This window comes from Numenius arquata, chromosome 12 (assembly GCF_964106895.1).
Source record: "Numenius arquata chromosome 12, bNumArq3.hap1.1, whole genome shotgun sequence".
NCBI lineage: Eukaryota > Metazoa > Chordata > Aves > Charadriiformes > Scolopacidae > Numenius > Numenius arquata.
Genome location: NC_133587.1, coordinates 35,626,141 through 35,644,285, shown reverse-complemented (window position 1 = coordinate 35,644,285; position 18,145 = coordinate 35,626,141). Strand labels below are relative to the sequence as shown.

Genomic DNA, 18,145 nt, shown 5'->3' with positions numbered 1-18,145 from the left:
ACAAACACAGAAAATTTGTAAGTGGGCAGATAGCGAAGTATTACTAGTGTTAAGGTCTCAGCAATGATCTGTTTATGCGGAACACCATTGGTAGCTCTGGTCCTGCAACACTAAAGAGGACAGGAATTTAAATAATAATTAAGAAAAAGCTTTCTGATCTTGTTAGGCTTTGTAAAAGGGTGTTTTTTAGGAGGAAATTAAAGGAACTTGACTTATTTCAGTTCTGTGAAAAAGTCTTCAGGAAGATTAATGAAGTTGTTGTCCATAAGTAATACATCATGGAAATAATTGGGGAGGAAGGTAAAGAGATGGTTAAGCTGTAGTGCAATATTGAAATAAGAACAATGGGTATGAACAAACTTTACCCATTGGACTCGAAGTGGAAATTAGAATGTTTCTAATCGTTAGATGAATCCAATTACTGACTAACTTTCCAGTGACAATAGTAAAACTAATACAGTGGGAAGAAACACAGATTTCCAGATGGCGTTGTTGCCTGCAGCAGCAGGAGAAGGCTTAGCAGCACAGGAGCCCCTTCTCATCCGATGTTTCCATTGTGGTATGAAACTTGTCCCGTATTTCTACTAATATTCCTTGTGGACTTGACCAGGAAATTATCCTCACCCACAGGTCAGCCGGTGGCACCAGGTACTGGCCTGTACCCCCTACACTGGCCAACTGTATCGCATGCAAGGCTCCACCAGGGAGCCTCTCTCCCCAGAAAAAGCCATCCTGCCTCTGGGGTCCACGGTTCTGGTGGAAGGGGACTCGCTCAGAACGGAGCAAGCTCATGTGTGCAGGGTGTGAAAGAGTCAGCTAAACTGGCATCTTCATTTTACTTAATTCTTCAGGGAGTAGGACTTAAACATAGTACTACCTACAGCCAAAGATGGTGGGGTGTTATGGGGGTTTTTACTATAGGTGTAACAAAATCAAGAAGCTTTCAGCTGAAGGATTAAAGTGGGAAGACACATTTTTAACACCTATTGTAATCCAGGTTGTTCTAGCTTATCAAGGGAAGGAGGCCTTACACCAGGATTGCCTGTCTCTCTAAAAAATGTGCTTTAACTCATCTATGGATTTATTGAGTTAAATACAGGAATCTCTAGACAGAATCCTCTGGGCCATGTTATCTGGGAGGTCAAATTCACAGATCTTAATGTTCTCTTTTGGCCTTAAAAACCTATGAATCAAGTAAAAATCTGAATGCTCAAAGGCACTGCATTTTTTTTAATCTTGCCACTTTGCATTTTGCTTAGTACTGGAGCAGCTGACGTTATTAAGTAGAATTTTACAAAAGAAGCTATTCACATGCTTAATTCTCTGCACTCTGCACTCTAAAGATGTGATTGTTATCACAAACTGAAATGAGGGTATGTAAAAAAAAAATAAAAAAAAATTGCGGACTCCAAAGTGTAGAAAACCAGACTTTTTTCTGAAGGCTTCAGAAGGTGACTGAAAGATCTCAGCTTTTCAGGTTTTTTTAATCCTCCTCTTATTACTCAAATAATCCCTTTTGGATTTGGCTACTACTCAGCAAAATTATCATCTTGTAATAAAAAGTAGAATATGTCAAGGTCAGTAGAGTTTTAATAACAACTACTGTTGATCCTGGTTTATATCTTAGTGCAATTACAGTATCTTTGTTTTCCTTTTTTCATTACCAGCTCTTCAATGCTGAGGTATCTTAGTGTACTTGAAGGACAAAAACTTCTCAGCAGAAAAACAAGGCTTGATTTTTATTTTTTTTTTGTTTTGTTTTGTATTTTTGTTGAAAGAACTGCACATGTATAACTTGGATTTTCAACAGTAGGAATTGTGAATGCTTATTGTTCTGTAAATTAGACCTGTATCAGAATCTTGATTTTGACTCAGTGGACATTACTTTTGCTTTGGTGTGATCCTGCAGAATTCATGGTCACCAAACAGTTAGGGAAGAGCCTGGGCAGTCAAGCACAGCTTTTCTAGTCCAACTGGGAGGAGAGTGCTGTGTGTGAGATCCGTGCTTGTACGGGCTACTCTCTCTTCCAGGCACTTACCAGGACCGGTGAAGCCAGGGGTGAGCTTGCCGAGGGCAAGAGTTTCATCTCAGTTTCTGTCTGGCTTGCAGTGGTGAATTTAGTATTACACACAGTCCTCCTATAAAAGAGCTCCGACTTTGCTGAATTTGCTTTATGGTATTTAACCACAAGGCCATGCAGTCAGCTGCATTAGCAGCTGGAGGTGTAGGTTTAAGAACTGGATGAGATAGAATGAGCTCTTAGGAGTAAACAAAAAAAACTTTATCACTCGTTATAATCTTTTATATTATTTTGAGGTGAATATTCTTGACTATATTCTAGTAAACTTCAAATACATGCATCATTTACTAGAATGTTTTGCATTTCAATTTTACGGTTACAGCACACAGAATTAAAGTTTACCAAGATGATGAAAATGGTTATGTTCGTAGGTGGTTGAGCTGAAGCCCGGTGGAAAAGACATTCCTGTTACCAGCGCTAACCGAATCGCGTACATCCATCTGGTGGCAGACTACAGGTTAAACAAGCAAATTCGACAGCATTGCCTTGCTTTCCGTCAGGGACTGGCCAATGTTGTAAATCTTGAATGGCTTCGAATGTTTGATCAACAGGAAATACAGGTAATTCTGCTTAAAACTGCAGAAAGCAATTGCTTTAAACAGAAATAAATGCTAATTTTTGCCTGTAATGTAATTGCCTAACTTCCTTCACTATTAGGTTCTGATTTCTGGTGCCCAGGTTCCCATTAGTTTGGATGACCTTAAATCTTTCACAAACTATTCAGGTGAGTCTATTTTACTTAAATAAAAAGATGTATTATGACTGACTGAGGAATAAATAAACTTTTATCCTAGCTTTTAAATAAAAGCTGTAGGGTCATTCTTGGTAACTTTGACCAAACTTTGTAGACGGGCCTGAATTTTAAAAGATTGGGTAAAATTACAACCTGATTTTATAAATGCTGGGAGATACAGGTATGCAGTTTATTTTATTTGTACATTTAAATACAAGTTTATAGCCAGATAATTAGAGGACACATAATTCCTTTTCTAAATGGATGTTAGTCAATGCTGTATCTGGTTGCCCTGAAAATAAGTCTGCAAATGACTTTGGGATGGTTGTTTCTACCACCACATTCAGATACTTACCATTTCTCAGACAGCCTGAAGAGAGAGCTCATACTTTTTTTCCCTGTGACAAATGCAAGGGTTCTTACTTAATTTTCCCCTGCATTTATCATGAATGTAATCAAAAAGTAGCTATTATATCATCACATCCGAGCTTACCTCAAGGTAAGTTGATTCATTAAATAACATCCTGAGTCTTGCAGACTCTTGGGAGTAGAAGGCACTAATCCAAAGTTACCAGGTAAATGTTAAACTAAATAAGGTAATTTAAAATAAGCAAGTAGGATTCAGTGAAAAAACCCTGCAGTTAAGAAGCTGAGGGAGATAGTAGCCATAGGTAAGTAATGAATGAAAAACTCAAAAGGCAGTGATCAAAGAGATGTATAGATACTGGTAGTCGGCAGTGTACGCCTGCTCATTTTAATATTTTCCCCAAGCTTTTCAGGATTGATGCTTGTTTTCTGAAGAATTAATTTCTTACATAAAATTATTGTACCTATAAATAATTTAAATTTCATTATAGGTGGCTACACAGCAGACCATCCTGTAATTAAAATATTCTGGAGAGTTGTAGAAAGCTTCACTGATGAAGAGAAACGCAAATTACTGAAGTTTGTAACAAGCTGCTCTCGACCGCCTCTTCTGGGGTTTAAGGTACATGTCAAGTTTCTGTAAATACTACAGATTATGATACGAGCTTCTCTTGTCTGTAGGCATTTACAATTTGAGAAGAATGTTCTTCTGTGACTACAGAAACAGCTTCAATGTTTGCACTTGCACGTACAATGAGTATAGTTTTAAAACATTTCATGAAATGTTGTTCTGTTGTTTTCTATTTTAACTGCAAAATTTGATAAGCCTAAAACCACATCGGTTAGAGTGCTTATTCCTTGTTATGGTAGATCCTTGCTGCCATTTCACGTTGCTGTACAGAAGCAGCACTGCTACCAGTTCCAAGGAACAGGTTGAGTTAAGAATAATGTCTTTTAAATCAGGCAAAAGAGGATTTAGGATATAAAAGCAGCTATTAAATTTAAACCTCTTAAATTAACCATTTGAAGTGGGAGATGTATTGTTTCCTTCTAATTACCATTTATCTGCTTACAGGGTCACAGCTCATTAACTTTTGAATCTAAATATTTTGCTGCTATCTTTAGATTGCTATTTACAGTAAAGCTTAAGTATGAAGGAAACTTCCATGTACTGCTTATAAAAATAAAGAGAGGACAAGGCAAGTTGAAGACATTTTGAAATTAAATTCTGGGGATGTTCTGCCTGTGAGTTTCAGTTGGGCTGCAAAATTCTGGCTAAGAACCGACCCTGGGCCTCATTTCCCCTAAAATGTAGGAACATTCAGTGCTTTTCTGTAAGAAAATAAAAGAATAAAGTGCTTCATAGCAACACCATCACCTTCAGTACAGTGGTCAGCAGCATGTTTACTATTGTAAACAGAATGTACTATTCAGTAAAATTAATGCAAAGGTGGTTTTTTGTGGAACATAAATGCAGGCATTGCATCATCCGGTTGCTTACAAATAAGAATAAGATTTGTTGCTAAACAAAATTTGAATTACCTGTACTTAGTAAATTTTCACATTAGAAGCTACTGTGATACAATATTTAATTAGCAGTGGATAATAACTAATTTCCTACATTTATTAGGTAAAATAGGTAGATGAACCCATAAGAAATGAATGCAGATATTGTGTAAGTCCTGAAGGTTTATTAGCTGTTTTGTAAAACAAGTGGTGTTGAATGAACATTTTGGCATTGTAGAAGTACTTCAGAGACAGATACTAACATTTTATGTAGGAACAAGGAGTTCAGATATACCTGACAGTCTGGAGATGGAAACAACATACTTGAAATTTTGCACAATTTCTTCTTTAATCATATTGTGAAAGTTCATTCTGGTGGGGTTTTTTTTGTTGCTGTTGTTTTTTCTTTGTTTTGTTTTGTTTGTTTTTGGGGGTTGGGTTTTTTTTTTAGGTTTGTGTTTTTTTTTTTTTTAATTGGCATTTAAAAGAATACTTGGAAGGCAAATACTAGAAAAACAACTTCTTGGCTGTAGGAATTGAGCCCTTTCCTGTGACATGTCCTGGGGGTGACACATGGTAAAGATGTCAGAAGTAAAAAATGAAACAGAAACCCCACCTTCCTCTTCCACACACAACTTAGATGTTTGTAGTATGTACCACTGTTTTTCTTCTTCAAACTTTTGATGATTTACTTTTCTCATAAAAACAGTTTTCCTCTGGAAAACAGGCAAGATGATACTCTGATACTGCAATCACAGTAGTCTCCGTTGCAGACCTTTGCCATTTGACTGATTTAAAATATATAAAAGCATACGTGGGCTGTCATACAGTAGTATGTAGATCAGTTGCTACAGCTGAGGAAAGAATACTCCCAGTGGCTTAAACAGTGGTGCTGTTGGCGAGTGGATAGGCTCAGTATATTCTGTATCTCAGCTACACTCCTTTTATAGGCACCTAGGAGAGGAATCAGGACTTTCAGTTGGTAATTTGTCAGTTTGTTCTATGTGTCTGCTTCAAGATGAAATGAATCATGTCTTAGATTCCACGAAACATACTCGCTACATCCCCTTGAACAGTAGAGAGAGCCTGCGGTGACTAGATGTGGGTGTGGAGACAGCAGCAATGGCTGGTTAATCACATGAATCCTATCTAGGGCACTCATTGATTGATTTCTGTGATGGGTTATTTAAACGCCTGCAAGCATTGCTCTTAAACTCCCCAAGTCAGTGTGAATATCACTGTACAGTACTCCAGCAACAGACAGGATTTTATGGGACAGTGGGAAGAACAATTAGAAACCTGTGGGATGAGACCAAGAGAGAAGAGCGCACATCAGTCATGTCACGAGGGGAGAACTGGGAAACAATTGTGTGGAAACAAAGTAAAGAGAAGTCTCCATTTGTTGTCATCCTTTTTAATTACAAGGGGAGAGCAGGAAATGCAGATGTAGCTACCCAGCTTTGAGGTTGCCAGCCTGACATTTGAAGAGATGGAGGAAGTGAATCAAAAGTCTAAAAATACTAAGGCTGACAGTGACACATTAGCAACAGGATGTAGTGAAGCCGAATGTGGAAAGTTGAAGTTTGTGTGTGTACTTAGGAGATAGACCATAACCTGACTTTAACATACTTGGCTAGGAAAAAGTGGAAGTAAAATAGTCATCAAATTTTCAGCATGATAGCAATAAGTTAAAAGATTAATTCACTGCACAATGGACTTGCAAGCTCAGCCACATGCAACAGTCTTGGCACCAGAAAGCAGAGTGAAAAGGCCTTACTGCTGTTCTGCTGGGCAGCACTGAGCGGGAGTTAGGTCAGTACTTGCCTGGTGCTTCCAGCAGTATCTTGTTAACATGGATTTACCAACAAAGCAGGGGTTTACCAGGAAATGTTTGCCAGAAAAGGAAGTGGGTAACTGTTATTGTCATCAGCAATAACATCTGGGTAGCCTGTGCCAGTGTGTGGTTTAGAACTTTGAAAATGAAGAGCGTAGAGCCTTCACTCTGAATATTCCCAGCCAAATAACTGTCTGGATATAGCAGTGTTGATGACAGATGTTAACACAAGCTATCCTCAAGATTTGTTTAAAGTTTTAATAAGGGTGCTACATTTTTCTGAGAGGAATGCAATTTCAGGTTCTTACTCTGAAATCTTCTGTATGCTTTGTATTGTGGAACCTTCACTTTTTCTTAAAGTTAGTGCATCCTAAGATAAGGAAACGTCTTGGCATTCAGAGCTTATAGATAGCACAGTCTGGCTTTGCATCATTGGAAAATTTTAAACTCTCACTTCAGACTCTCACTCTCAGATTCAGACTTAGAATAACATTTCCGAAAGCTAATTAAAGTTTAATAAGTTTAATAAATGTGATTGTTACAGACAGAAAAAAAATCATTAAAGCATGGTTGAAAATTGTTAAGTTCCAATCAGGTCACATAATAAATTGATGATACTTTTCACTTCCAAACTATTGCAGTTTCCCGCTGCGCAGTATTTAATTATGCAACAAATGGTGCCCTTGGCATGACATCTCAATTTAGAACTTCATTTTTCCATTTTTAAAGCTAAAGTAGGGGAATTCAATTAGCATTTTGAAAGGAACACTAAAAATGCAGCATTTTAGCCATGAAATACTTTTTAAGGCCTCCATTTGAACAATAATTTAGCTTAGAATCTAATTGACCTTCTGCCTTTGGAGCTGGGATTTTTTTTCCCAGTTTCTAAAATCAGAGTTCTTTTACCTCAGGCGAGCATTTGATAAAATGAATACTTTCCTGCCAGCAAAAGCAGTGTTTTAGAGGTAACAAAAAAATATCTTTTTCACTATACTCTTTCTCAGAAGAAAAAAAAAAACAACCACATTTTACTAAAACAATTAAATATTACATACAAAATGTGTTAAAAATCCATTCCTCAGATCAGTAGTTACCACATCAGAAGAATAATCAGGGTTTGACAAGTTTGTGTCATTACAGAGTCGCTATGCACATTGATATCATTCCAGTAACAGCTGAGTGACTTTATAAACACTCTGTGAAGAAACACCAAATATAATTGCTTTATTTAAAGTCAGATGTTTATTTGCTTTTTTTTTTTTTTTGAGAATATAAAGTACTTTTTGATTCAGCGTTCTAGACCACGGTACTGTAAATACTTGCTTAATCTTATACATGAACAAATCCACTGAAGTCATTAGTTCTGTTTGTCTTGAAATTCATAGGTTGTAGGCTTGCTGAAAGATTAGTTTAGACAGAAATCCCTTTAGGGCAAGAAATGCCTTTAGCATTCTCTCAGACAATTGATTTTAACAGAGAAATAAATGATCATTGTATGTTGTGGTGAGTAGAAGGAAAATGATGGCTTAAGACGTACCCACTTGGATAATTTCTTTTATATGTTGGGGTATTCTAACAAACTAAAGCTCTAGAAGGAAAGCGCTGAAAGGGTCTGTTTGATCATGGTTTGTTGATTTGTTTGGGGGTATTTTTTTGTTGTTGTTGTTGGCTGTCACAAAGAAATGGATGTAGTACTTACTATAATTTGTATTTAGATCTGGTCACTTACTCATCATTCTCCACAGAGCATCACTTTAACATGACAGCTAGAGAATTTGTACATAAAATTGGTATAGCACATTACTTCATTAGCTAGAGAAAAATTGTCTTTGTTGGGATTTTTGTATATGCAGAAACAATGTCTTCCCTGCCTGGAAAGAAAAACCAGAACGTATAATTCTCCAAAGAAGCCAAGTCATTATACAATGACAAATATTATATGTCATTCAAACATGGCAGAATGTCCTTTTCCATCTACCCGTGTTACTGCTAGTGGTCTGTAGTCCCCTGTGTTCAGTAGGTATTTCACTGTCAGAAACCGCAGTGTAGCAGGAACCCAGCCTTTTCCTGTTCCTACAGAACAAACAGCACCCATGGGCATCTGGAAGGGTTTGCAAGGGGAGTCTGAAGTTGTGAATCCCAGTTGTTTCTCCCAAATAAAACAAAAATTTTCTTGCATACTGCTGTACTATTTTTTCCATTTTGTGTTTCACTGCTTCTGTAGCATCATAAATTTGCAGAATAGAGTGCATGAGCAGTAACAAGTTACTATTTTTTCCTTAGAACCAGAAAAATTACTTTGTTTTGCAAATTATTTGGTGGCGACAGGGTGGAGGGAGGCACTGTGCGATTCAAGAGTGCTTTGCGGGCCACCAGGAATGAAAGAAAATGACATTTGAATATGTTACTGTGGCAGATTTTAACCTAATAATTTATTTCTAGAAATCTTTGCCAGCTGTTACAGGGTAGGTTTTGGATTGTATGCATTTTTTGATACGTGTTTTCCTGTTGCATTTTTCAGGAGTTGTATCCTGCATTTTGCATTCACAATGGAGGATCTGATTTAGACAGACTGCCTACTGCCAGTACCTGCATGAACTTGCTGAAGCTTCCCGAGTTTTATGATGAAAATCTTATGCGAAGCAAACTTCTTTATGCCATTGAATGTGCTGCTGGATTTGAACTGAGCTGAGTTGAACTGATGCTCGTTTGGATGATCTGCAGAGGAACTAACCAGTGCCTACTCTATAAGCAGCACCCAAACCCAAGCAGTTTTAAGGGAATTCTGTCTAGATTTCTGCAGCTCTTGTGTCTTATCAAATGTCCTCAAATAGGTTTCATTTTTAAACACGATTTCTTAGTTAGCTTTCATTAATATTACATTGACACTGCTTTATGATTCAAAACAATGAATGCCGTGTGCAGTGTGGCTGTTTTCTGTGTTTATGTGAAGAAAGAGGACATTTAAAGAACAGTGACATCTCAGTGAAATGAACCAAAGATGAAGCTTTGGCTTTGTGCTGTTCAAATATAAATAATTTCAGAAACTGGCAATAAAGTTGTGTACCGTGCAGCACATTGGGACGAGACAGGGCTAACATCCTGTAATTAATCTTTTAGATGGAAGCGAAGCAGATGTTTGCAGATATCCCAGAACTGAGAGGATGAAAATGCTCATTACCGATAACCTGACATCTTTACTTACATTGTAGAATTGTTTACAAATCATAGTTTTGCAGAACTGATTTTGTTTTATATACTACCTTCCCTCAGGATGGTAGGCACTGAGATAAAACATTTATAATATTCCATTTGTGCTTTCTGAAATACCTTGGAGAAATCGGATTTGCATTATTTTAAGTTCAACCTTCGGCTGCGTCATTACCACTTGAACACTGTCGTAAATGGATGTGACGATCCATATTTCCTCTCTTCTGTTTCTCTCTTTTGTGCCTGTACAGATTTATTTTTTTTTTCAATGTATCAGACTCCTATTGCATAAACAGTACATACGAAAGTCATCACTTTGGAAAAATATACATGTAACAACTATTAAAATTATTTGAACCAAAGTTATCAGGCTTTATCTTTTATATTTGAAGCCTGTGGTGTTCACATTCCTTTTCCCTGTCATTTCTTTTCATCTTAAATATCATACCTGTGCTGTAGGCACTAGTCCCACCTTTTTTTTTTTTTTGTGATTAAACAGCTTCTGTATCCATCTGCCTGCGGCATTTCTGCTAAGAAAAGTAGGTGGGGATATGCTGCTTAATATAATTCGATATATGGGAAAAACAATTGATTTCATAGGAAGGAACTGATCCTCTAGTAGTAGGCACATTGTTGGGTATTTGTATGCAAACTGCAGTCAGTTTCAAAAAGGAACTATAGTTCAAACTGTTTAGATTCATAAGTGCATCCCTCTGAACCTTAGTTTTATATTTTAAATCATCAAAAGTTACAATCAAATTTGTATTCATCTCTTATGCAAAAAATATTTTGCTGTTACTGGAAACTATGTTGGATTTAATATTTAATAAGCAGTAACCAGCAATATCCTTTTAAAGGTGGGGAAACCGAGTGATTTTGAGATGTTTACTAGTAACCGTATAAAAATGTATAATTTCTTAATTTGATTAATAAATGAAGTGTTAAAATGCTATTTGTAGTTGTGATGTACAGAAATAAAACGATTGGTTTTCTTTTTGGTTTTGCTTTAGGCTTTTTATTTATGTTAAATGTTAGATACCCAACCTATTCTTTATCCCAAAATTCTTTTCTTGTATATTTTTCTACATAAATTATGAAACTTGTAAAGAAGTTGAAAAAGAGATCAGTAATAGTGGAATTGCCTCCTCCTAATTGCAAAACCTGAACACTTCTTTTAGATAGCATTATTTATTTTAGAACCTAATGCTTTAAATATTTTGAAATTATTTTTCAATCCCATTATTTTGCTACACTGTGGGTAGTGTTCTATCTGTATTTTGTAAAATTAAATTTAAATTTTCTATTGAATATTTGTATTATGAAGATCGTGTTGGGAGTCATGCCAAGTAACCGTGACTGGTAAAGTAGGCTTTCTGCTTTGGGAAAAGGAGAGGGTACACACTATTCCTGCCTGTCGCCAGGATCGCAACAGAAAGGGTCGGCTTGGGGGAAGTGTGAGTTGCAGATACAGGTGTAGTCGTGTAAGAAAACTTCAGAAGAGAATTTGAATTTTCTGAAAATACTCTGACTCTTTATTTCTTCAGTATATAGAACTCGGTGATCTTTCTTTGTATATTCAGTACATTAAGTATGAAATTCTGCCCTACTGGATTGTGGGGTTGTAGCCGAGATTTCACCCTGCAGGCAGTGGGGTGGAAATCCGTGCTGCAGCAGCTTACACCACCCTCAGTAGCCAGACTGCAATAAGAGGAGGGTAGGGCTTTCCTTTGGCAATGAGTGCTTTTAATTCTGACCCTCAGCTGTTTTCCTGGAGTCAGGATGAAGCACGAGTCCCTGCTTTTCAATGATCTATTGCTGGATATTTTAAGGAACAGGCGATAAAGGTATGACAAATAATATAGGTATAGTTAATCATGTCCTGAGGAGCTAAGTGGTCTAAACGACCTCTTTTAGCTCTTACGTAGCAAGAATTGTTTATATATGAAACCGGATTTTCTGTTTTTTAAAAGCAGGGCGAACTCTCTCCCAGTGGTGATGCTCCCGGAGTTTAGGTAGGCAGAGGCAGGCAGCACTCTGCAATGCAAGGAACCTGAAATGTTACTCTAGATTTTGATCCCATCAAAATTACGGCAGTAATAATTAACGGGTTTGGAGTTGTTTTCTGTGCAAGACAACCCTTCGTTAAAGTCAGTTTCTGTCCTTCAGTGTTTTGTCCTCCTAGTTCAGTACTTGCTTTTTGAAAAATGACAGCATTTTCTTTTTGGTTTTCGTTTTCAAATAATTTTGTTTTATAATTCTGTGAACGGTTTTTAAAACATTTTTGTTAAGGTTTATCTTTATGATGGAAGAGGTCACAAATTCTTCATCTCTCCAAAGTTAAAAGGCATAAAAAGCGGAATAAAAAAAAATAAAATTAGCAGTTGATCTGTTTATCTCAGTGACAATTTTTCCAGATGTGGGTTTAGTCCTACACGAGCTGGATTAAAAGAAACAACAAACCAAACCAGAAATGACTGGCCTCGTTCCTCAATCTCAGTTGTCTTCCATCATGGCCCTGAAAGCCAGACTTGTATAAATTTCACAAAACTCACTCGTGATTTCTAGGGAGAATTTATGTCTACAAAAGAGGAAAGATTTGGCTCAAAGTTCCACGCGTAAACACTGAGCCAATAGAAGTTTGATTTGAACAAGGAGATCTTCAGTTATTTTTGAGTGGGGTGCTCCGTATTTTAAAAAAAAAGAGCTTCCTGATGCTACTAGTAGCAACGTGGACTGTTTTTTTGGCATCACTTGAGTAATCTAGCACAAACATCCTAATTTGATCTATAAAGGGGTTTGGAATTCAAAGAAAAGACTCTAAGGAGTGCAGTGAGCTCATGCTAAATTTCAGTTTAACCCAAAAGCTATTTGTTAAATGCCAGACAGACAGCACATACTCTTTTTCACCACTGAAAAATAGTACAGCACAGAAGCAAAAAGGGAAAAACAAGAGAGCTGTTTTTCTTGGAATGTTTTGTTGGAGCTGTAATTTTATTTGTATTTATAATTATATGCAAAAAACTTTAAAACATTTGCTCATATACATCGATCTGTGTTAATAATGGTTTGTGATGTAAATGCGTGTTACTATTTTTTTTTCATGATGCTTTGCCTGTCAGTGAAGGAGAGAAGAAATGGTCTGTAAAACTGATCAGGATATCTATATTTTTATTGACTTCTGCTTTTGTGAATAAAATAATTTGAGTTTTCTTGAAACTTTGCAGAAACACTCTTTTCTTTCATTTTTTTTTTTTGCAGTAAATTTGGCATTCTCTTGCTAAAGATTGATGGTGCTGAGCAGGTTCTAAAAGGGAAGCCAATATTAACTCTTTGTTGGTGTTGAAGTTCCCACTCCTTCGGGGTGATTTGTAACTTCGGTTTCCGAGCTCTGAAGCTCCCGCTCTGTCAGTCTGATCACTGATGTGCTTTGGAAAACTTCTGCAAAACCTTTGGAAAGAACGAAACTCCCTCCTTGGATAAAAAGATGAGAAGCTGTAATTCATAGTGAAGAATGCCACTCTCTCAGCAAACACATAAAACCATCTCTTTCAGCTTCTGGAATTTTAATCACGTGTGGGCCCCTCTGAAGGTGTAATTTATTTTCTGTCTTCTTTGATAAATACAATTATCTGCTTCCCTTTGCTTTTCTGTTATTTTCTTTGCTAAATACACTTTTTAGTTCCACGATAACATTTATAACGTTAGTATTGTGCATGTTTATTTCGGAATGCTTACAAATGGGCATGCTTAGTTTGGAGAAGAGGAGGCTGAGGGGGGACCTCATTGCCCTCTACAACTACTTGAAAGGAGGTTGTAGAGAGGTGGCTGTTGGCCTCTTCTCCCAAGGGAATAATGACAGGACCAGAGGAAATGGTCTGAAGTTGCAGCAGGGGAGGTTTAGATTAGGTATTAGGAAGGATTACTTTACTGAGAGAGTGGTCAGGCACTGGAACAGCCTGCCCAGGGAGGTGGTGGAGTCGCCATCCCTGAAGGTATTTAAGAAACGTGTAGACATGGCTCTTCAGGGCATGCTCTAGTGCCCGAGATTGTTGGTTTGTGTCTGTTTGTGGGTGGGGTGGGGTGTGGTTGTGGGCGTTTGGTTTGGTTTTGGTGTTTGGTGTTCTGGGATTTTTTGGGTGTGGGTTTTTTTTTGTTTGTTTGGGTGTTGTTTTGGTTTTTTTTTGTTGGTTGAACTTGATGATCTCAAAGGTCCCATCCAACCAAAAGTATTATGTGATTCTGTGAAATACATATGCTTCAGCTTAATATTCTGTGATTCTGTGAAATACATATGCTTCAGCTTGTCTACCGGTAAAAATGTATGCGGTAAACAGAAAATTAAAGAAAATTCCTCTTGTAGGAGGCTAATTCCTAGCATGAACAGAACACAAACACCCAGATACCTGCCCTGGTTTCAGTATGTATCAGGTAGTCTGGAAAGCTCATAAAATTTCTGATGTGTGCAGAGAGACAGCACAAGGCAAAAAGTGATGATGAAGCTACACCATTTTAATCGATTTCAAAGAACACGGAATGGGTGAGGTCAGCAGGAGTGTCTGGAGATTACCTAGTCCTCAAATCAGGGTTCACCTAGAGCAGGTTGCCTTGCCCCGTGGAGTTCTGAATGTCTCTGTGGATGGAGACTCCACAACCTCTCGGGACAACCTGTTCCAGTTTTCAATCACCTTTACCAAAACCCACCATTAATCAGGTTTAAACACAATTTTTCATATTGCAGTTTGTGCCCGTTGCCTCTTGTCCTGTCACTGGGCAGTACGAAGAGGAACCTGAGCCTTCTCCAGGCTGAACAATCCCAGATCTCTTAGCCTCTCCTCATATGACCAATGCTCTAAAACCTTAATGGTATTTGTGGCCCTGCACTGGACTCTCCAGCATGTCCATCTCTCTCTCGTACTGGAGAGCCCAGAACTGGACCCAGCACTCCAGATGTGCCTCACCGGTGCTGTGCAGAGAAGAATCGCCTCCCTCAGCATGCTGGCAATGCTCTTCCTCATGGAGCCCAGGGTGCTGTTGGCCACTTTTGCTGCAAGGGCACCTTTTTGGCTCATCCTCAACTTGCTTCCCAGGAACCCCAGGTCATTTTCTGCTGAGCTTGGACTAATGCTGAATCTTAAATCACCTCAATGTGTATTCATTTCTTCCGAAGGTGCAATTTGTTGGACAAACTCCTGTGATTTGTCTGTCTTCTACCAAGGCTGGGTAGCCCAGTGCTCAGTGCAATCCAGCAAAGGATGTCAGACAGGAGAAACGTGGGAATTCTGACTGGTGCAACGGGACTGCTTGTGCATAAAGGCGCACACAGATTCCTAAAGGCTTGATCTCAAGCCGTCAAGGGATGAACTTCTCTTGTGAGATGGTTAAATCATTGCTACGTTTTATTGCCAGAATAGCTGCCCCATCCCTGGAGGTGTTCAAGGCCAGGTTGGACCGGACTTTGAGAAACCTGGTCTAGTGGGAGGTGTCCCTGGCCATGGCAGGGGAGTGGAACTCAATGATCTTTAAGGTCCCTTCCAACCTGAACCATTCTATGATTCTATGTTTCTATGCTTTCCAGCCTGGGACGAAGTTTACCTGTCCACAGCTCTGCAGAAGACATAGACTCACTTTGCAGTGTTAAAGTATTTATAGGAACAGCTTGCTCAAATGTCCTACTATATTTAAGATCATTCTTTCCTGCATTCCCAGAGCAGCTGTTAGTTCATTCTGTGTAACATTTGACTGAAAAGTAGTTTTGCATTATTTTATTCTCTGTTTATAGTTACACATAGCTCTTGATCGCTGAAGAAGGAAACAGGCATTCACCAGATGGTGTTATTTCAGATCATCTTGCTACTTCTGCTTACCCAAATGTTAGATCTCGGAAAAGCATCTCTCATCAGTTGCTATGTAGTTTTGTTGCATGTTGTCAAACACACCTTCTAAAGAAATTAGTTCCTTCTAGCCTTTGTATCTTTAATTAAGAATAATTCTTTTCATTACAGCTCTGCTTACTGTTTTTCTTTTTCCCCTCTGCACTTTCAGGGAAACAGCAGCAGAGCTCAAAGTTTTGCAGAGATATTTTAGGTCTAATTATCTATTAGATCTATCTGGCTATTGATGAAAAATGACATAGAATTAACTAATATTTGGCACTGGCATATGGATAAGAAAGCATATCCCTGGTTGAGTTAATGAACGTAAGTGCTGATCAAGCTGTCCTTGCAAAGAATAAGCGCTTGCCGTAAGCTGTGAGATCTGACGGCCCACAACAGTTGTTAAGTTGTTGCCTGCACACCCCAAATAACCAGTAGAATAGATCTGATACTTCACGAGGAATTGGCAAAACCCCCAACCATCCTGAAATGTTTCAACCACTTTCAAAAACATCCACTCGGCTCAAGCTTTTGCTGACAAAGAGGAGTCCAGATAAATTTGCAGTCTCTTGGTTACCTGAGAAGCTTTGTACTGAGGAAAATTGAGATTATGCTCGGCAGAAAAACTCTGGAGAATGCTAATGAAAATTGGTTATTTTGTGCTTTTAATGCTTCTACTTAGAGTTTTAAACATTAGGTGTATTGCCCATATTTCAAGTCTAATTGTTTCTGATAAGCTATCAGCAAAAAGTTAATGCTTATATTTAATTAAGTGGCACTTTCCAGAATTACTTTGCCAGTAGTACTATAATTAAATGATGTGAGAACAGTCTTTGATACATATGCTCATATTCTTTGCTAATACCAAAAATAGGGTCTGTAAATCTGTAAATAGAAAAACTGGATGCATTAAGCAGCAGGCCAGAGCAGCAGGCCGGGAAGGCTACAGCCATTACCGCATCAAAGGAACTAATATTAATATCTCTCTAATGCAGCATTTTCAAGCATTTCTTGTGTTCTGATGGGCTTTTCATAATTGACCTCCATAAGTCATAAAAAATTATTAAAAAAGGGAATCTGGGAACTATGTGAATTGCTAATACCTCCTGGAATGCTGCCACATTATTTCCATCATTAGGTTATAGCTACCCGTTAGGTCTGAATTCATCTCACTTAACTTCAGCCATCTGTAAGGTGGCTGTCGAGGCACTTCCGATGAAAGAGGCGACCCAGAGACAGAGCTCCAGAGGCTGGTTCTTTCTTTTCTAAAATACATCTCCAAAGTGGGTGGAATAAATCATCCCCCTGGAGGTGCCCCCGCCGTCTCTCTCTCTTCATAGTCAGAGGCCTTAAACTAGATGTTTAACTTCCAGGCAGCTGAAGTTACCTGAAGTGAAACCAGACCTTTGCCTTGAGTTCCCAGGTGAAAGTTGACAGTTCTTGAACAATGAAGATCCTTTGATAACGGAGTTTATTCTGACTTATGACTCAGCACTTGGAGACCTGCCCAGGGCTGCCTGGATCTTTGACACCAGCTTCGACAGACCCACCAGCCTTTATCAGCTTCTGTTAGTGGAATGTTGATCCTCTGCCAGCAACATCAGATTTAATGCTATTTAACACAATACTCCAGGCTTTTGCTGCAAGCAGCGAGCCATAAAAACATGGAACGCTTTTACTTTATACTTTTGCAAATACCTTCGAAGAAGGTTTTCTGAATCTAAAAGCTTTTCTGTTTTATTAGTCCTGTAAGTAGATCTAATTAAATATGTTCCCTCTTTCCATAAGTTCTGTTTCTAAAATCCTTCCCATGGCATTACCTTTGATGAGGAGGAAGGTGGTTTTGGCTCTTTATGTTATGCAGTTCCTCCTCCTTTTGTTTATCAGTGTTAACTTTTTACACAGACACTGCAAGATCCTTCTGTTGCATAGAAAACACCGACACGGGCAGTTGTCACTTAAGGACATTCAACCCATTGTAAGATATCTAAATATGATTAACACTGAAGTTTAAAAATAATTCTGAGAAATCCTAACTGAAATGAGCATGGCTGAATATACAGATCAAATCGAACTATGGGTCAGAAGAATTTTAGTGAATTTTAATGAATTCTTGGGGAACCAGTCAGTCCTGTCCTGTGGTACCTGAACTATGTAACTTGAATGAGAGAAAGGAGGGTAAAGAGGTGGTTCAGCAGTACACAATTAGCGTTATGAACGTTGTTTTATCAGAGTGTTACTCTGAAAAGCAAAGTAATCATAGCCATGATATCTATTTTGAGCTTTGGGTGATGCGGGAGAAGCAGAGACCTTGCCTGGACGCATATGGATTAGATGACATTAGCCTGAAAAACCTTAGAGGCTGAGCTGACCCTTGAAGACCTGACGGGGTAAGAGGTGGGTGTGCTGCCAAACTGGGCTGAGGCAGCAGGCGCACTGGGCAGAAGGGCATGATCCTTCCCTGCTCACCAGCAAGCCACGTTCTTCTGATCAGAGAACAAACAGAAGCCAGGAAAACATAACCATGAACACATAAACGTTT

General features: G+C 38.3%; 1 protein-coding gene across 1 annotated transcript in view; it reads left to right on the top strand.

Annotated features, from left to right (window-relative positions):
* Window positions 1-12,937, top strand: part of UBE3C (ubiquitin protein ligase E3C) — a 77,338-nt gene extending 64,401 nt beyond the window's left edge. Inside the window, exons 20-23 of the mRNA XM_074157038.1 lie at window positions 2,453-2,641; window positions 2,739-2,805; window positions 3,672-3,802; window positions 9,042-12,937. Coding sequence (XP_074013139.1) covers window positions 2,453-2,641; window positions 2,739-2,805; window positions 3,672-3,802; window positions 9,042-9,212 — 558 coding nt within the window. The 3' untranslated portion in view covers window positions 9,213-12,937. The remainder of the gene's footprint in view (window positions 1-2,452; window positions 2,642-2,738; window positions 2,806-3,671; window positions 3,803-9,041) is intronic.
* Window positions 12,938-18,145: the final 5,208 nt, after the last annotated feature.